This window comes from Drosophila yakuba, chromosome 3R (assembly GCF_016746365.2).
Source record: "Drosophila yakuba strain Tai18E2 chromosome 3R, Prin_Dyak_Tai18E2_2.1, whole genome shotgun sequence".
Taxonomy (NCBI): Eukaryota; Metazoa; Arthropoda; class Insecta; order Diptera; family Drosophilidae; genus Drosophila; species Drosophila yakuba.
In genome coordinates, this window is record NC_052530.2 from 30,062,128 (window position 1) to 30,080,880 (window position 18,753).

The window sequence follows — 18,753 nt, forward strand, 5'->3', positions numbered from 1 at the left end:
GCTTACGTTTTGCACTTGATTTTGACTGCTTCTGACATTTATGCCCTCTCACTGGACTCCACTCGATTCCACTCCTTGCCAGACGCCTGGCCATCCACTTAATTTTCTTGCTGGATTTTATGGCTCCACTATTATCGACTGGCCTGGCACTGAGAGAAAGGAATAGGAATCGTTGATAAAGTGATTTATTCAGGGTAATGAGCCCTTTTGTGTACCCACTTGTGCACAACAAATGAAGGGTCAATAGCGAGGGAACGACTTGAATTTGGCGACGGAACTGAACTCTCTGTCTGAGTTGAGTGTAAGCCCCCGAGATTGTGTAAAGCTCTGGCCAAGCGATCTGTCACCTCCGAGTGGCCACGTAAACCGATTCATTTCGCAGCTACAGCCGATCCAAGTGTCACGAGTCACGAATCAGCAGACGGGACTCAGTGCAGTTTGTTTGTCTTGTTTATGTGAATGCATTTTATGCATTTCGCATTGGAAATATTGTTTTTATGGCTCGTTGCTAGTGCAAATAAAACGGAATTGCCAGCATGACGTTAAACCAGACGAAAGAAGAAGGACAGCTTGTCGATGAGATGCGGATGCGGATGCGGCTGTGGAAGCGGAGTAGCAATCAATGCAATCACGTCCACAACCCCTGGTTTAGTGGAAGCAAACGTTCACTTTACCTTTGCACTCGAGTGCCGAGGAAATCAGAAATCAAAGTTTGTTTGCTCCGGAGATGGGAATTAGGAATTCCATGCCATTCAAATGGTTATTCATAAAATGCCAATTGAGTGCTGTGGCTTTCGATGCCGAACTGCTGAATCCCCAGACCTTGTTTGCCCATAATAAATGTTTGCCAACTCTCGTCTTAACTGAATTGGAATTGTGTTCTTTGCATTGCAGGTGGTTCCGACAGCAACAAGGGAAAGAGCAAAAAATGGCGCAAAATATTGCAATTCCCACACATATCGCAATGCATCAACCTGAAAGACAAATTAGGTGAGCTTTTCTTCTGGCAGTGCCAAATGTATAGTTTGTATAGCTTGTACTCACAATCTCAACCCTAATATTCCACAGACATAAGCTATGGCTACGTGATAGATCAGCAACCCATTGGTCGTGAGCTCTTCCGTCTGTTTTGCGAGAACAAACGGCCCGTCTACTTTCGCTACATCACCTTCCTGGATGAGGTGGTCAAGTACGTTGAGTATGCTACCACTAAAGACTCTAAGGTCACACAGGCTAACCTTTTCGCTATCCGCCTTTCAGATACGAGATCGAGTACATCTCGAACCGCATATTCATTGGCCATGACATCGGCCGTCGCTTCTTGGATGTCGAGGCACAGCTGGAGCTGCGCAACGGCAGCGGGGGCGACGCCTTGAATGCCGAGGCGCAGGAGGAGCTGCTGCTCAACAGCAGCAATGCCAATCCAACTGAAACAGCTGAGACTGAACACTGCAACAATACCACCGCCAACAACTGCAACAACATCAACAACAGCAACAACAGCAACAACTCGCAGCACAGCAGCGACATCAATCACAAGAAGCTGAACACGCGCAATCACAACGGCGACGACGCCACTGGGAACGGGAGCAGCCACCAGGACGACGGGGACGAGGGCGTCAAGTGCCAGGACAGCCATGATGATGCGGAAAAGGGCGGTGGCGGAGAGGGAGGCGGCGGCGGTGGCGGCGGAAAGAGTGTCCATGTGGGCGGGTATCCCGACGAACTCGTGTTGGACGTGCTCAACGATGATCTCATTGCGCAAGTGCGTAACAAACTCAACAGCGGCGGCAAGGACATCTTTGCCCAGTGTGTGAACGCGGTTAAGGCGTTCCTGGCCGGCGAGCCGTTCCGGGAGTTTGAGAGCTCTATGTATTTTCACCGGTACGTCTTCTAATTTAAATATAACATAAATATGGAGATGAGTCTGAAAGCAACTCATATCCACTCTTTATCTTAACAAGGAGGAAAATTGCGTGAATAGCTGTTAATAATTGTCCGTATTTCTCTTCGCCCAACCAGATACTTGCAGTGGAAGTGGCTTGAGGCGCAGCCAATCACCTATAAAACGTTTCGCATGTACCGGGTGCTCGGAAAGGGCGGCTTCGGCGAGGTGTGCGCCTGTCAGGTAAGCCAGGAAAATAGCCACCTGTGGCCACCTGACCTCGTTTTCACACACCTCCTCTTTCTGCGCACAGGTGCGGGCCACTGGGAAAATGTACGCGTGCAAAAAGCTGGAGAAAAAGCGCATCAAGAAGCGCAAGGGCGAGTCGATGGTGTTAATTGAGAAGCAGATACTGCAGAAAATCAACTCGCCGTTCGTTGTCAATCTGGCTTACGCGTACGAGACAAAGGATGCCCTCTGCCTGGTGCTGACCATAATGAATGGTGGGTGTTATCGTGTTACCCTGTTACTCCGTTGCTCAATTCTCAGTGCTGAATGCTCAATGCTCAATGCTCCAGAGGGACCAATACAGCTGTCCATTGGCAGCCAGTTAGGGTTAATTAAGTGCTGGGACTCTTTATCGGTTAATCCTGTTAGTTGCCCATTCCCATTCCCAGTCGATGGCATTCATGTATCCATGCATCCAGTGTCCTTCACTGCCAATTATCCGACAGTCCGGCATTTGCATGCATTCATTAAAACGATAACAAATGCATGTGTAATCCCTGCGATGATTGAGTTTGCAATTTTAATTAAATTCCTGGCATTCAAGCGGCTGGCACAATGCCGAAGTCATCCGTTGCCAGTTGTGTCCGTCCGTCCGTCCGTCAATCCACGACCTAATTGAATTTGTACACAAAAGCCAAAGCAAGTCAGTCAACCAATAAGGCTCCCAGGACACGTCATTGTTTGAGGAAGACAATCAACGTCCTCTCCTTTTGCAGGCGGCGATTTGAAATTCCACATTTACAACATGGGCGGCGACCCCGGCTTCGAACTGGAACGTGCCCGCTTCTATGCCGCCGAGGTGGCCTGTGGGCTGCAGCACCTGCACAAGCAGGGCATCGTCTACCGGGACTGCAAGCCGGAGAACATCCTCCTTGACGATCACGGCCATGTGCGCATTTCCGACCTGGGACTGGCCGTCGAGATACCGGAGGGCGAGATGGTGCGCGGCCGGGTGGGCACAGTGGGTGAGTATCCGCTAAGCTGATTGAAATTAATGCGCCCAGCTAAGCTACTTTCTTTCTTTCCCCCATTCCCTTTCAATCAAATAGGATACATGGCCCCCGAGGTCATCGACAACGAGAAGTACGCCTTCTCCCCGGACTGGTTCAGTTTCGGCTGCCTGCTGTACGAGATGATCGAGGGCCAGGCGCCGTTCCGGATGCGCAAGGAGAAGGTCAAGCGCGAGGAGGTGGACAGGCGCGTTAAGGTTGGTCATAGTCATCGGTATTACATGGATTTGGGCTAAACCCTTTTTTCCCACCCACAGGAGGACCCCGAAAAGTATTCAAGCAAGTTTAATGATGAAGCCAAATCAATGTGCCAACAGCTGTTAGCTAAATCGATAAAGCAGCGCCTCGGCTGCCGCAACGGACGCATGGGCGGGCAGGATGTGATGGCCCACCCGTTTTTCCACTCCACCCAGCTCAATTGGCGTCGCCTGGAGGCTGGCATGCTGGATCCACCCTTTGTGCCAGACGTGAGTTGACTCGACCCATTTGCATACACGCCGTCGTGATATTGCAAATAAGCGTTTGAAACAACGAACCTAATAGTTTCACCATCATCCGCAGCCGCACGCCGTTTACGCCAAAGATGTGCTCGATATTGAACAGTTCTCCACGGTGAAGGGCGTCAATATCGACGAATCCGACACAAATTTCTATACGAAATTCAACACAGGCTCCGTGTCCATTTCCTGGCAGAACGAGATGATGGAGACCGAGTGCTTTCGGGAACTGAATGTCTTTGGTCCCGAGGAGTGTCCCACGCCAGACTTGCAGATCAATGCAGCACCCGAGCCAGACAAGGCGGGATGTTTCCCCTTTCGCCGGAAGGTTTGTTCGACTCAGCTTGCTCCTGAAAATAAGTGGCACTAAAAACTGAATTTCTTTTGCAGAAGAAGCAGCCGGCCCGCACACAGCCCATACCCATTCCGGAGCATCTGTTAACCACTAGTCACAGCGTGTCCTCCACGACGGTCGAAAGCTGATAGCAGAGATCTGTCGAGGATGCCTTTAAGCGGACGCCTGACGTAGACGTCGACACATAGCACAAATTGCGCACAGATACCCCGGATCGGAAGAGTTCAGCAGGAGCATAATAACTTTAAAGCACAACCTAATTATAAAACCGAAACCTACATCGGTTTCTCCTTCAGTTGACGCGCAAGAAGCATTTTTGAAATTGTACTTTTACATCAAATTTTCTAAGGAAAGTTCAAGCTGATTTCGACACACAATATATATATTTATAAATGTTTCAAAAAGACTCCTTACCGAAACAAAACACACACACACATTGAGCACACATTAGAGAGTTAATTAATTGTAATAGTGGTAACATGAATACCACTTACTATACCACTTTGAGAGCTAAAGCCGTCAGTTTGTCACAGCACCCAAAAATAATGTTACTTAAATACGAGCGCTATTCAATATGTAAGTGATCATCTAAAACACGCATCATCCATCCGCATCAACAGAAACCGGGACAACAGCGAATGGGCAGGAACAGCACTATGTAGACGGCTGAGTAATATGTAATTTTTGTATAGTAGTTTGTGATCGACGGGACAGCGTTGGACGATAGATGTTCTAGTTAGCATTTGTAAGTTAAGAAAATGACATGAATACTCGAACACTTGAATGCATTTTTAACAAATACTTAACATATGCTACTACGTTGTACATGCATAGATACGATACAAGCGTGCAACCTAATCAGATTGTAAATGTAAAATCTTTAATTATTTATACGACTTCTAAGTTTTATTGCCGCACTCTTTTGCTAAGCTTTTCATATCGTTCTTTTACTTTTTCTGTTGCCTAAGTTTAAGTTTGCCGAAGGTTCCCATGGAAGAACGTTATAACTGATATTTGTTTCGTTTTGCAATTGAATGAACAGCAAGTTATGCTAACTAATGCTAATTCATTGAGATCGATGTCAGCTAGCGTCTAAGTTTTGTGTAATAGTAGCGTAGGCATTTTGTAATTAGCAATTAGCAACAAAGAAAGAAACAAAAACAAAAGTAAACCAATTGGAGAATTTATTATGTTAGTATGAAAAATTAATTATGATTATTGAACCGGTTGGCAGCAAGAAACGTGCCAGCGGAAAGTCTTAGTTTCAATTCACTTGATTTAGGCACAACTAGTAAATTGTAAGGCATATAATAAACAACTACTACCAGCACAACCAACCAGCATACAAAACAGCAAACGCCATCAGCATCAGCCCCAAATTCAATTTAGCACTACAACTACATAAAGTAAACCAAACTGAGCAAGCGCCGAAATATTTATCTTTAGCAATTAAAGGCATATTTATAGAGCATCGTAAATACCAGATATACATACATAAATAAATCTATTCTGTAAGCGAAATAATACAAAATACAACCGAAAAGTCAAGAGATTGACATTCAAAAACAATAAACGTATTAAACTATCACGTTGTGCGTCGTTTCATTCTATTGCAACCAAGATTGCAAAGTAAAATACGAATTGGTAGATTGCACCCTTTGGGCACCTTCAGTAAGCATTTTAAATTTGGCGCCAAAGAAGTAAATTCAGTTCTTAAAGCATACTTTTGGGATGGTTGCAATAATTGCATACTTTTGGGAGTGCGCTTCACCAAGCTGTCTTTCTTCAAAGAATTCTTCCAGCTGGTAGACTAGCAACTTGCTGCAAATTATGTTCGCCTGGTATTAAAAGTCAAAAAACTTGCTCCGTAGCTCAGATCTGAAGTTAATTTGTCAAAAATATCGACCGAAATGAAGGTTTCTCAGATTTGAAATACCAGGCGAACAGAAATGTCAGCAGGTGGATAATCAAATTTCAGCAGCGCCTGCTGGTATGCAATGGTTTTTTCACCGAAGTTTGACTGTCCCGCTGAAAAGTATGCTACATAAAATAATTGCGCGACTGTCATTGCGACGCCCAAAAGTATACCACGGATTATTATTTGACAGTGAAAAAACGGCCAATCCCCAAAAGTAAACTTGTTTTATTTTTTTATTTATTTAAAATGAGCCAGCCAGCTGGCATTGGCAGATGTAGAAGTCCTAGTATCTAACAGGTCACCAGACATGACCGCAACAGCTATCTTACTTTCTAAAGAATTCATAAAATCATATCTTAAACCAAAGGGGCTTGCGCCGACAGTTAAAAATCCTTGTGGTCTGCTGTATGCCAGTGTAATCAAGGAGGCACTCGGCTCCATTGTTTTCGAAGGATATCTCGCCCAGCTTGTACTCGGGATTGAGAGCCACCCGCAGGATGTAGCGTCGGTTGACGGGCACTCGGGTGACATCCACCCACTGGCAGTCCAGCACATCGGTGTAGGTGTCTGCGCAGCCCACAGAAATGCCTGCAAGGAGATAGGTTAGAAGGAATCACGTGGCAGCTGCCTCAAGCACACATACCTTGGGTGGTGTTGCCACAGGTGTACTTCTGCCGTACTCCTGGTCGGCATTCAGAGTCCATAAGGCAAAAGGAGGCCTTGTGTCCCTGGGCCACCTTTCGGTATTTGAGGTCGTAAACATCAAAGGTGGCAAAAACATTCATGCTGTGGTAGTGTCTGTGGCACTGGTGCCACACCCAGTCCTTGTAGTTGGCGTAAGGGCTCACATCGGCTGTGCCCACATTAGAAGCCTTAACGGAAAAGCGGAGCAGTATTCTGGCGGCATGCGGATTCGTTCTTCGGATCTCATAGGCGTCGGCGGATACACAGTGCTCTTCCATGGCGCAGGTGAGCCTCGACATGGGCACAGCCTCCAGGCGGGCGGATCTCTCTATGTCCGCCAGTCCAATCTCCAGGTCAGCCGAGTGGCTGACACAGGCCACCGTGCTGACATTGTGGTTTCTGGCATTGCAGAGGTTCGGGTAGTGGGACTCCCGGATGCAGTCGGCTAGGCGCTGCTCGGTTCCCCTGCACAGAGTGCCCACCATGCCCCACGCATGCTGGCGGCTGTCCCCGTGCTCCGTACCCTGGCTTGCCTTGGAAGCGTAGCCCAGTCCCAGCTGTCGGCACACCACGTTTGCCTCCCGCATGCTCCACGAAGTGCTGCAAATTGTTCCCCATGAGGCGCCAAAGTCAAAGCTCACCTCCACGCGTCCCTCGCGGAGGACTTGAATGTCGGCGAGCGCTGCCTTATTGGTGGCCAGTCGGACCTTCATGTTTCTGTAATTGTTCTGCACGTTTAGGCCACTGTTGTTGGCCCAACTTTGGCTGAGCACCAGTAGGAGCTGCAGCAGTTGAAACCGGAACGAAGCCATCGCCCATTCAGCGCCTTCTGGTGGAGTACACCCAACTAGCAACCAGTTTTAAAGTCAGCGGGAACAATGCGCCAGTAGGGTAACAACTGGCGAATGGGGCTACATGTGTAGGAGGTATATTGTGCGTTGTGCTTCCCAGCGGATCGACCCACATCTGCTTGGCAGGCGGGAAAACGTTTGTATACAAAACTCAGCTGGCAAAATGCCTATACCGAGCGCGCGTGCTCTGGTTTCTGTTTTTTTGGGATATGGAGTGCATGCGTAAACAACTTCTGTGCGCCGGTTAGGACTCAAGCAGCTTGGTGATAGCCTCTTTCAGTTCTGCCGGCTTGAAGACACCGCGTTCCGTGATGATGCCGGTGATGAGGGAGGCAGGGGTCACATCGAAGGCGGGATTCCAGCAGTTAATGCCCGGGGCAGCGATACGGTGCTCTCCCACGTGCGTCATTTCCCGGTCGGGCCGCTCCTCAATGATGATGTGATCGCCTCCGGGAATCGCCAGATCGATGGAGGTCAGAGGGGCAGCCACGTAGAAGGGCACATCGTGGTGCTTGGCCACCACGGCAATCTGGTAGGTACCAATCTTGTTGGCCGTGTCGCCATTCGAAGCCACCTTAAGCAAGTAACAAACAATTAATCAAGAATATTTAAACATTAAAGGGCTTACTCACCCGATCTGCTCCCACGACTACAGCAGCCACATTTTTGGCGCGCAGCAGAGCAGCCACCATGCTATCCAGAACCAGGGTGGCGGGGAATTTCTCGTGGACCAGTTCGTAGGCTGTGAGGCGGGCTCCCTGATTGTAAGGACGGGTCTCTGTGCAGTAGACGTGCTCTAAATCGGAAAGGTAGTTAGTAATCAACTCATGTACTAGACTCTGTTAGGTACTCACCCAGTTTTCCCAGCTCGGCCAGTTGGCGGACCACTCCCAGCGCTGTTCCGTACCCGGCGGTGGCCAGCGAACCCGTGTTGCAGTGCGTAAGCACTCGGACGGAACCCGTGGATCCAGCGGGAGCAGCACCTGTCTCTGCCACGCGCTGCAGGATCGCCTTGGCTCCATTCGCTCCAATGGCTCGATTATCGGCAATGTCTTTCTTTAGCATTGCTTCGGTGGCGTCCAGAAATCTGTAACAGAACTGGGTTAACTTTGTGTGCTCGTCTGGGGGCCAGTGAGGATGTACCTTTGCTTCATCTCGGTCACGTTGATTGCCTCATCCTTGTAAAGGTCGTTGGCCAGGGTGATGAGCTCGTCGGCTGCGATCTTCATGTTGACCGCCGTGGGCCTGGCTGAAACCAGATAGTTCAACTTGCCCTCGATCTCCTGTCGCAGTGATTTCTTGGTCTCAAAGTCCTCTGGGTTGATTTCAACGGCGAGGGAGAGGCAGCCAACGATGGCGATGGCGGGCGCACCACGAACCTTCAAAGAATCAATTATATTTTGTTTGTTTTCATTTTAATTGTTCTTTGCGACTATAAATATCAGTATTTTCATCACAGCATTCGAAATATTGGTCCGAATATGGAATGTCACACCTCGTTGAGTTCGTAATAAAATTTCCTATCAAACTGTGCTTTCAAAAAATAATTCTATTTTTTTCAAATTTTTTTCAATTTTTGATGATGTTACCCCTTACCAAAAATGCGAAAATTTGGCCAAAAATTATTTTAACAGAGTCGTTCAAAAAGTGATTTGGTTGGTTAGGATTGGTATTTAGAAGTACAAAAATGTAATTATTTTAAGTTTCTGACCATTTTTAGCAAAGTTATACCGAAAATACCAACATAAATATTGATTTTTTTCTGAAAATCATTTTTCTGATTTTTTGCGTAAATAATTATGAGTATTTTAATCACAGCATTCGAAATATTGGTCCGAATATGGAATGTCATACCTCGTTGAGTTCGTAATTAAATTTCCTATCAAACTGCGTTTTCAAAAAAAATTCTATTTTTTTCACATTTTTTTCAATTTTTGATGATGTTACCCCTTACCAAAAATGCGAAAATTTGGCCAAAAATTATTTTAACAGAGTAGGACCAAAAGTGATTTGGTTGGTTAGTATTGGTAATTAGGAGTACAAAAGTGTAATTCTTTTAACTTTCTGACCATTTTTAGCCAAGTTATAACGAAAATATCAATCGTAAATATTGCATTTTTGCTAAAAATCGTTTTCCCTTTTTGAATCTGCATACAGTGGAAGACCATGTCAAAACAATTGGACAGCTTTAAAGACCCAATCGATGTTTGAGATTTTCTTGTTAGTCCTCCCGCGATAAGTGAGAGGTTTGGTTATATTATTTATATGTTTAATTGCAATGTTATAGTACTAGTACTGCATGTACTGCATGTACGGATTCGTCGCTTCAATAAAACTAAAAAAATTGTTCTTTAAAAGCACCCAATGTTTACAAGTACCCTTAAATGTTCTTGATATACTCGTATATTTCAAAATATCTCGCTGTCATGCTGTTGTCATGTACCAAATGAGACCACCGTTAACGCAATAATTTGGGTGCTATTATTGTCGTAATTAATGAACGAGAGCGGAGAGCAGCCAGATTAGGTGGGTCAGCCTATCTTGGCTTATCAGGTGACGATGCAAAAAGCGGGGTAAATAGCTTACATGGAACAACGGCGAGGGCTCCACGTGACAAGGCGCGTGCTCCCAGATAAATGATTGACCAACAAGCTACCAAGCCACCAATGGGCCATCATCTTCTTCTGGGGGCATTAGCCCAGTGGGAACCGATCGCCGAGTGACGTGCGCGGAGTAGTTTTATTTTTGGCAAGCGTTTTTAAATTTTTAATTTCAATTACGTTATTTATAGCCGGGCAAGGGACATACGACAAGCGACATCGGACAAGCGAGCGAGCGTTGCGCAGATTAGGAAATGTACCAACAGGCATTTGAATGGCAATTTGCCGTGGGACGTGAGCTATTAAGGGTGGCAGGGAAAGGCGCTGGCCCAGGGCCACCTCACTAAAGGCATCCTCACCTGCATCTTGTTGATGACCTTCCAGCCATCCTCCACGCCTCGCACCACCAGGTACTTGGACTGGCCGGGCAGGAGCAGCTGGTCGAGGATCTCCAGGCTGCCCCGCGAGTACTTGATCGACTGCAGGCTCATCTCTCCAGGGGATTGTTCTGTAACTGAAAGAGGTTACCGATTAGTATGTAAAAAGTGTAGGGTCAGAAGCAGGGAGACGGGCAACCAACTTGGACCACCAAGGGGTGAATCGCTGGCCACTAATCAGTTATTAATGGAAGGCAATCAGTTTGTGTTTCAGTTTTGATTCAACAGCTTTCAACGCTCTCCAACGACGACTGGCAGGCCAACGGATCAGTGAGCAACTGAACGAGCCTCGCGGTTTGGGGCGTCGAAAGAGTTTGCTTCGCAGCCGAGCGAAAGTGCCGAGATCGGCGCCGGAAGAGCGGGCGGTACACGGTAAGAATTCTGTGCGACTTCCTCAGATGTTACCCTTCAGCGAGGGCTTAAGTGGGATTCGATTGATCCTGACAAATACCAATTGCAAGCGGATCGAATTGATTTATATGCTGTTGATCAGCGTGCCTTCTTTTCGTGCAGTGTACGTTGCCAGGGGGGCGTGGCAGGTGGAGGGGCCTCGGCCGCGAGATCGTCGATTAATTCATGTCGACAGCATCGCTGGCCGCTGCCGCCCTCCGCCGCCGCCTTGCCCAATTGATAAACGCATGGGCGCTTGGGCGCTGGCGTTGGATTCCCTGCTGACCAGTGTAGCCCGGCCAGAAATTAATCGCGCTGCTTATCTGTCGGCGGTTATTGGGCAATTTTGAGTGTGCCTCAATTAATGCGAGTGCAATTAGTTGGGCCGCACCGTGACAGCGACTTGTCCGCTGGTCCTGTGCCAACAAACCGCCAGATGGAATGCGTCGGGAGGGAGGGATTGGGCACTGGGCATGGGGATCACCACTTTGGGGGAACTTAAGGGCAACTGGTGGTTGCCATTGCCGTTGCCGCAAGCTAACCTCTCGCAGCTGAGTAGCAGCTGTATAGCACCCAACACCAGGTGGGAAGCGGCACTGGGAGGTGCCGGGGAGCGAAGTCGAAGATCAGAACAGATCAGGTCGCGGTTATCGCATCGGCTACGCGCACGTTTTGTTACTTGATTTATTTTTAATTTTTGATTTACGAATGCAAGTGCGGGCAGTGTGGCCTCCTCTCTTTCCGCACAGAATACCAAGCCTGATTTGTTCAAGTCAAAACTCACCATTCCGTTACTGTGGTGAACTGTAAAGTTCGTGAGCTAGTCGCAAGGTGGCGCTAGCTAGGCGCCAAATTCAAACAGAGCAACCGTTTGCCTTAGTATTTAAAATAGTTCATTTACACATTATTACACACCCGGAATCAATCATGAGTAAAGTCAGAGGACCAGCTCTGTACCGCCTGGTGCCCTCGAAAACGCTCTTCATGCTGTGCGACGTGCAGGAGAAGTTCAAGCCGGCCATTCCGCTGCTGAGTTCGCTCATCGAAAACACAACTAAACTGGTGAGACAGCGAGAAGTGACAGGATAATAGTCGGGTTCTAATGGATTCCAGCACATTCCATTCCAGCTGGCAGCCGGCAAGATCCTCCAGGTGCCACTGCTGGTCACCGAGCAGTATCCCGAGCGGCTGGGCAAGACCGTCTGTGAGTTGGACATCGGGCATGCCTGTGCCAAAGTTTCCAAGACCAGGTTTTCCATGCTGGTGGAGCCCGTACGTAAGAGTATGACTGATATCTTTGGTGGCAAGCCCAAGACGGCGGTGCTTTTCGGCCTGGAGGTGGGTTATGGTTTGAGTTAGGGATTGGTTTAGCAAAACGCGCCCGCTTCTACTTTATTTAGACACACGTCTGTGTGGAGCAAACGGCCTTCGACCTGGTAAATGATGGAATCGATGTCTGGCTGGTGGCCGACTGCTGTGCGTCGCGTCTTAATCAGGATCGGGATTTGGCCTTGGAGCGCCTGCGTCACATTGGCTGCAACATAGCCACCTCCGAGAGTGTGATATTTAATCTGCTGGGGGATAAGAACAACAAGTCCTTCAAGGAGATTGCTTCTCTGGTTAAGAAGATCTCCGCAGACATGCAGCTCGCACGCGCCTCAAAAAATTAAGCCTGGCGGCACTTTTCATGTCTTTCGGTCCAGTAAACCATCCTTCCAGCATATGCAGAGTGTGTTCAGTTTAGAAATTATGAGAATTATGAGAGAAGGACCCACCGGTAGGGCGGCCTCCCTGTCCTCGTCAACTCATAAACATCTCGGCCAAGTGGACAGCTGAATGGAGCAGCATATGGGTCTACCCCTTTTCGCCCAGGCGGCGCCTTATAAGAACCATCAAGGCACACATATCCCCACATCCCATGCCATCCCATCCCATCCCATCCCATGCCATCCCATCGATAGAAACAGCAGCTTCTGCACGGCATTGCTGCCAATTTATGCAATGACTTTGACTCGGCTCTTTGGACCTGGAATTGGCTGGCTGTGCAGTTAAATTTTATGATGCAATCGCAACAATCTCCAGCGCCCATCTAGCCATCTTCAATCGGCGCTGCAGGCATCCCAGCCAGCGCTGCAGCCATCCACCAGCGGTAAAGCGATCGTATCCGAGCCAAGTGATGGTGACAATGTAGGCAGGCGTCTGATTGACTCATAACAGGCCACGCAAACATCGCGATCTTGATCGCCATTTGCATGCCAAGCAGAGGAGGATCTCCGCCGCCTCCGGCAGCTGGCAATTTATTTGCCCAGTCCTGGTCGGGTGAGAGAGATGGGGTCGTCTCTCTAAGCCCCTAAAACCACTGCAAAGCGCAACTTATGGCGATGGCATCTCGGCACGCGATAAGTCAACAACTTATCCGAGTTCCTCGCCAGAGAAATGAGATCTGATCTATCCAATTAGGTATGCCCCTCAGCTGTGGCTTTAATTCCGCCCATGCCCATGCCATGCCATGCCATGGCGGGAAAAGTGAATTGGGCTAACGGCAGTGTGCGTAAGCCTTTGCCGCCCAGGGAATCCATAAATTTCTGGCCTTGTAACTGGTTTTCATATTACCGGTGCCAAGCTCACACCTCACATTTGCTATATTCATAAATTTAGTTTTCGTTTTTCTGCCGCACGATGCTGGCCAAGAAAAAAAGATGATAAATCTGTGAAATTGCCTGCGCGGTGTGCAAATGAATACGGCTCCATTTCCACTACTTCCACTTGCATCTCCCAAGTCCGATTCGCGATCTGTGATCCTCGGCAGCCGTAGATGTTGCTGCCGTGGAAAATCGATGAAAGATTGGGAATTTATGTGCTGGCACGCCGGCAAGTGGCAACCGTGGACACGCTCATAGATCAAATCAACCGGGGAGCAGCCTAGGCACCGCCTAAATGGCAGCTTCCTTGGGCAACTATAAACAAACAGGAATTAGGCGAAAACCCAAAACCCAAAACCCAGTCCCTCAAATTAAGAAATTTATCAAGCCACTGCCGGGTCAGCAACCAAAGTCGACTGGGTCCACCACCTCCTCCATCACAAGTTAATCCCCACCGAGCCATTTATCCCATTTGAATGGAGCATTGAATGGAGCCTGTCCACTCCGCTGGCTGGCTAAGCTGCCTGGAAATTCCTAAAACTCGGTTGACAAATGTGAGAATCCCTGGCGGCGCCTTCAAAGAGCCTAGAGTGCAGCTTGGCTTACTGGTTGCAGCCTGTGTTCGCTCAGATTGCATAATTTATGGAGCCGCCTGCCCAAATTAGCCAAAATCGAGATGCTCCTCCATTAATGAGACATCTAATGAAAGATCGCTTGCATTTCCCACACTTTGGGCCGTGCTTGGCGTTTCTCATGCCACAATTAGTGCAATCATTTCTTTATGCTAATTATTCGTTCGTTTGTTCTTTACAATACCGCTCTTTCCAAAAGGGGCGCGGCCCCCGGAGGTCATAGGGAAAATTCTGCTTCGGTTGCCGCCTCCGAGTTCGGTTTTCAGTTTGCGTTTGTGGCCCCACGTCACCTGTTAACCCACAAAATGCATGTGGCCAGTGACCAGCAATTAGCCGAGTGAGATATGTATCTCCAGCCACTAAGTGGCTGCGAGTACGTCTAATTAGCATATGGCCCACAATGTATACATCTGCATCTGTTTTCCGCTTCTGGGGGCGTATCTCTGGGTGTGAGATGCCCAGAGCACACGTATTAATTAGACCTGGTTATGATTGCCGGTCTCGGCGCAGCAGCGATAATCGACCGCTAACAAGAAACGGACTATCTGAAGTCGGGATTTGGGAATTGGGAACTGGGAATTGTACATCGGATATGGGAAATGCGTGCACGGGAGCGTCGATGCCCCAATCAAAGAAGCGGATGGGTACTCCACTCCCCAGTATTCGTGGTTATTCACTTAGCTCGTCTGATTGTAATTTGGGGCTCTTTTTACCGAATTCTTACAGGTTTGCCTCAGAAGAGCTCCTCAGAATGAAATTATCTTTTTGTTAAAAAAGAATTTTCAGATTGCGCGGTACTATAGTGCAACGGAGGGTGAGCAACGCGATTGATATTCATCAAGAGAAACGGGCCAATCAGTTGAGCACATTTCCATAGACTTGTATCAGATTTCGACCTCGAAAAAGTAAGGAATGCAGTACGTTGTATTCCGAATATGTAGGTTTCCTTCCAGTGGCTCCACCTGCTCCGTAAATTGAATGGTCAGGATGGGACAATGGGTCAGCTTGGAGGACATGGCGGCTCTGGCTCTCCTGTCATCGATTAAGATCGCCGCTGTTTATTTGCCGCTTGTCCGAGCGCTCAAACTAGATCAGGCGGAGATATGAATGCTGTTTACACCATGTCTCCGAATGTTTTCTCTCAATCCCAGTGCTATCTTCACTTTTATCAAACAATGCCGCACGGGCAACAATGGCGCGACATTTGAAAAGCAGTGAAAGGTGGCCAGTGGCCAATGGCCAATGCCACTGCCAGTGGTTGTGCTCCACTTGGCCGTCGGCTTGGCCTGGAAGAACCGTCGCAGTCATATATGTAACTAATTTGCTTAATAGTGGGCACAATTGGTGGCCAATTCGGCCTCGGTCTTGGCCGGCTGAGCGCTTGGATGGCCGACAAAAGTCGCCGAAAAAGATTTACACAAATTTATGCTAGAAAATCGGATTGCAGACCGCGTGCTTTTATATGGGCAATTGGCCAACAAAGGCGGCCAAGTCCAACACATTTGCGTGCTTTATGGTCGAAGCCATAAACCCTCTCTCCATCGCCGCATCAAAGTGACTTGGCTTGCATTTGACTTGCAGTTTGTGCAGTTGCAGTTGCCATATTTGGGCAGTTTCACTTGTTCGGGAATCTTCTTCTTTGAACTGAGGTGGGGGCAATTAGATATGCGCCTTGTGCACTTACTTTCTAACCAAATTAGCATACGCTGCTGGCTGGCTTCTCAATGCATTCCGCTTGGAAATTCCATCCTGCGACTGCAAAAGAAAGTGACAAGAGGATGGATTAGGATCCGCAACTCATAAGGAGCTGAGCTGAGCTGTGCTTTTCATTAGCCAAGTATCGATTGATTGCCTCAATCGACCAGCTTTCGCCAGCTCTCCGACCCAGCCCCAAAAAAAGAGCCTGCTCCTTGGGAAATGCACTTGACTTAAATGTCAAAGGCTGCGCCCGTGGTTCACTTCCCTGTGCGCCTAGGTCAAGCCATTGTGTCACGACTCTCCAAAAACACCTAGTCAAAATTGAAATGGTCGGCCGACGATGGTTGTTATTAAATCATGGTAATTTGTGCAGTGCCTACAAAGATGCCGCCAAAACTCTGCGATTGGCAGCCGCGGAAAGTGAAGTTTTGGGCTGGCAGATTCACTTTCTGGCCGGGAATAACAAAGGGCCCAAGCAGCCAGCCAGCCGAGAAATGGGCTAACGATAATGGCAAAAGAGGCCCGACCTCGCAGCCTCTAAATGGGCTTATTAGAGGCGTCGCTGCTCCAGTTCATTGCCCGACCCGAGCCGAGACTCCCACCAAAGAATACTCTGTCAAATGCATTCAATTAAGGTTAATTTATAGCCACTTCCCATCCGTAATTACCAAACGAAAATGTGTCAGTACGTTGGCAAAACTCTGCGGTTATGATTTGTGAAGATCTCCACTAGCAGCCATTGTCCATCCAATTCGGCTGGCCGTGATTAATGGAGTGTGTGGCCGGCCACTGGCCGTTGGAAATTGGCACAGTCTGCGGATTGGTGGTCAGTGGCGGTGGTCAGTGAGCGACGTAGGTGATGTTCCCGAGATCATTTGATGTCCAGTTAGCCGGTTTTCTTTGGCTTTGGCTTTGGCTCTGGCTCTGGCTCAGCTTGTCGGCCTGTCAGGCGGCAGCGCAAAACTGACAGCCAACATTGACATCCAACGACGACAACGGAATGGGTAAGTAACAAGGGGCTACAGGCCGGGATTCCGATCCTGAGTCTCAGCTCCAAGTCCACGTCCACGTCCGCGTCCACGTCCGGGCAACGGTAGCCCATGTCGGACATTCAAATAATGGAATGATGTTGTACCTGTGCCTGACCCATATCAGTTTTCTGTGTGCCGTGTGCCTGAGGGGTTTTTCTGCTTCGGGAAAAGTTCAGCAGGTCGCGGACGGAGGTTTTTGGCATATGAAAAGTGAAAATCCCATTTGAATAGGAACTGGGAATTTGAGAAACAGTTGAGCAACTGCGCAACTGAGCGATTGAACAAATGAACGATCTGCCCCTCGGTCGCCGCTGGCAACAAAATCGTGTTGACAGTGAAGTGAAATGTAGGAGGTTTTATGCTGATTTTCACAAAGTGCAACAGCTGCTTGCAGCCCGCAATTTGCCAGGAAAATCAAAAGTGAAGGCGTTGCGGGAGATCTTCTTCTTCGGCCAAGGCTTTCATTAAATTTCCAAGCGAATTGCCAGCGATCTGCCGCAGAACCCGAACCGAATAACGATTTAGCTTTTAGCTTTTGGAGCAAACACAAAGCACTCGAACGCTTTTCACTCGAGCCGCATTTCCTTTTGTCTTTGCGATCGAACAAACGGGTTTTCCCATTGGACTCAAAGTGGGCTTTTTGACTCAAACGTGGGTACCCGGGTATTGCTCTTAATTTTAATTTGCCGGGCGCAAAAATATCTGGGCAAAGTGCTAATGAGACATAATGACATAACAGCCGCCAAGGCCAGGACTAATTTATTATTTCTCCTCCGCACCCGAGCCGAGATCCCTTTGGGCCCATCCCCATATCCGTGCGATGCCACTGCACTTGGCCGGGCCAATATTTCCTAATATTCGCAATCATTTAACTTAATGTGCGAACATTAATTTTCCTAGCCGAGGATGAGGATGCGAATGCGACTACGAGTGGAATGGAAGGCGATCCTGCTGCCGGCTGTGGCGAGGGCAATCTGCAATCTCCGCCTGGATCTTACCGCATTCATCGCTGGGCAAATAACCGAACACGATATTCGCTAATGAGACTGGCAAACGCAATGTGGGCGTGTCGCCGTCGGCCTTCGTGAGCCAGCAACAACAAACAATTCAATTTTCAATGCCCGCGGCCGCCCAAAAACAAAGTATAAAAGCTAAAGGGGCAGGGGCGGCGGAATAAAACATTTGCAATTTATAGCTTAATGCATGCAACGTGCGTCAGATTGCACCGCCAGATTGCCAACTGCAAAGGAGGAGGAGGAGCGAGAAGGTGGTGCCTGATGGTGGGAGTCGGACGCGGAGTGGGAATGGGAGTGGTAGTGCCATCTTTGACTTGGACACTCGGGACTTAGAGCCCTGATCTGCCGTATTAAGTTTCACTCCGCGGTAGCAATTTGTCACTCACAAATAAAGCATTCCCCGAACCCAATTTCCATTCCATTCCATTGCCGCGTAGATTCTCCGGGGACTGTGAGAACTCCAGGCGAAGAGGCATCATTAAGTGCGCCGGCCCAGACACTTTTCAATGCCACTTGTGTTGACTTTTCAACCCAAAAGCGAAACCAAAACGAAACCAACTAGCTGCCCCGTGAAAATGAAAACGATTCCAGCAAAAGAGAAAATGCGGCAAGTGTGTGGGCCACTCGGTATCCCCGTATTCGAGTGTTTCAGTGTGATGGCTGTCACTCACTCGACCGACGGACCAGCGGAACCACCGTTGGCGCAAGGGCACCACAATGGTGGTGCTGCAGTTGGCGCTCAGGGCTGCCCGAGTCACTGGGTCAACTGGGTGAAGGCAATGCAGAAGAGGGAGACAGCCAAATCGGATTCAAAAAGTT

General features: G+C 48.5%; 4 protein-coding genes across 7 annotated transcripts in view; 2 read left to right on the plus strand and 2 right to left on the minus strand.

Moving 5' to 3' along the window:
• LOC6539008 (G protein-coupled receptor kinase 2) overlaps positions 1-5,623 on the plus strand; it is a 52,550-nt gene extending 46,927 nt beyond the window's left edge. For both annotated transcript variants that reach the window (XM_015193676.2, XM_002099474.3), the window contains 10 exons: positions 895-990; positions 1,069-1,189; positions 1,261-1,884; positions 2,023-2,128; positions 2,199-2,388; positions 2,890-3,138; positions 3,223-3,380; positions 3,441-3,650; positions 3,745-4,008; positions 4,071-5,623. In XM_015193676.2, the coding sequence (XP_015049162.1) occupies positions 895-990; positions 1,069-1,189; positions 1,261-1,884; positions 2,023-2,128; positions 2,199-2,388; positions 2,890-3,138; positions 3,223-3,380; positions 3,441-3,650; positions 3,745-4,008; positions 4,071-4,163 (2,111 nt within the window). In that variant the 3' untranslated portion in view covers positions 4,164-5,623. The remainder of the gene's footprint in view (positions 1-894; positions 991-1,068; positions 1,190-1,260; positions 1,885-2,022; positions 2,129-2,198; positions 2,389-2,889; positions 3,139-3,222; positions 3,381-3,440; positions 3,651-3,744; positions 4,009-4,070) is intronic.
• A 545-nt stretch (positions 5,624-6,168) lies between these two features.
• On the minus strand, positions 6,169-7,454 carry LOC6539009 (lysyl oxidase homolog 2A). Its single transcript, XM_002099475.4, has 2 exons — positions 6,597-7,454; positions 6,169-6,541 (listed from the first exon to the last, which is right to left on the minus strand). Exons 1-2 carry the CDS (start codon positions 7,447-7,449, stop codon positions 6,303-6,305), a joined length of 1,092 nt encoding a protein of 363 aa, XP_002099511.1. The 5' UTR covers positions 7,450-7,454; the 3' UTR covers positions 6,169-6,302.
• Positions 7,455-7,543: 89 nt separating this feature from the next.
• Positions 7,544-11,653, minus strand: LOC6539010 (methylthioribose-1-phosphate isomerase). 2 transcript variants are annotated; one of them, XM_015193677.3, is made up of 6 exons: positions 11,458-11,653; positions 10,448-10,602; positions 8,632-8,867; positions 8,343-8,575; positions 8,121-8,284; positions 7,544-8,062 (listed from the first exon to the last, which is right to left on the minus strand). In XM_015193677.3, exons 2-6 carry the CDS (start codon positions 10,577-10,579, stop codon positions 7,733-7,735), a joined length of 1,095 nt encoding a protein of 364 aa, XP_015049163.1. In that variant the 5' UTR covers positions 10,580-10,602; positions 11,458-11,653; the 3' UTR covers positions 7,544-7,732. The 2 variants fall into 2 exon arrangements, with proteins under 2 accessions (XP_015049163.1, XP_002099512.1); XM_002099476.4 differs by lacking the exon at positions 11,458-11,653 and adding an exon at positions 10,669-10,822.
• A 96-nt stretch (positions 11,654-11,749) lies between these two features.
• On the plus strand, positions 11,750-12,638 carry LOC6539011 (isochorismatase domain-containing protein 1). Of its 2 annotated transcripts, none has more exons than XM_015193678.3 (3): positions 11,750-11,977; positions 12,029-12,253; positions 12,316-12,638. In XM_015193678.3, the coding sequence occupies exons 1-3, from the start codon at positions 11,843-11,845 to the stop codon at positions 12,583-12,585; spliced, it is 630 nt and encodes a 209-aa protein (XP_015049164.1). In that variant the 5' UTR covers positions 11,750-11,842; the 3' UTR covers positions 12,586-12,638. The 2 variants fall into 2 exon arrangements, with proteins under 2 accessions (XP_015049164.1, XP_002099513.1); XM_002099477.4 differs by having other exon boundaries at positions 11,754-11,977; positions 12,044-12,253.
• Positions 12,639-18,753: the final 6,115 nt, after the last annotated feature.

What these genes read in the sequence shown, in the direction of transcription:
- LOC6539009 (XM_002099475.4), bottom strand. Translation starts at nt 7,449, where the DNA reads ATGGCTTCGTTCCGGTTTCAACTGCTGCAGCTCCTACTGGTGCTCAGC. An exon ending in CTGTGGCAACACCACCCAAG is followed by an intron (nt 6,542 to 6,596) that starts GTATGTGTGCTT and finishes ATCTCCTTGCAG; the next exon opens with GCATTTCTGTGGGCTGCGCA.
- LOC6539010 (XM_015193677.3), bottom strand. Translation starts at nt 10,579, where the DNA reads ATGAGCCTGCAGTCGATCAAGTACTCGCGGGGCAGCCTGGAGATCCTC. An exon ending in GTGACCGAGATGAAGCAAAG is followed by an intron (nt 8,576 to 8,631) that starts GTACATCCTCAC and finishes GTTCTGTTACAG; the next exon opens with ATTTCTGGACGCCACCGAAG. An exon ending in TAGTCGTGGGAGCAGATCGG is followed by an intron (nt 8,063 to 8,120) that starts GTGAGTAAGCCC and finishes TACTTGCTTAAG; the next exon opens with GTGGCTTCGAATGGCGACAC.
- LOC6539011 (XM_015193678.3), top strand. Translation starts at nt 11,843, where the DNA reads ATGAGTAAAGTCAGAGGACCAGCTCTGTACCGCCTGGTGCCCTCGAAA. An exon ending in TCGAAAACACAACTAAACTG is followed by an intron (nt 11,978 to 12,028) that starts GTGAGACAGCGA and finishes AATGGATTCCAG; the next exon opens with CACATTCCATTCCAGCTGGC. An exon ending in CGGTGCTTTTCGGCCTGGAG is followed by an intron (nt 12,254 to 12,315) that starts GTGGGTTATGGT and finishes TACTTTATTTAG; the next exon opens with ACACACGTCTGTGTGGAGCA.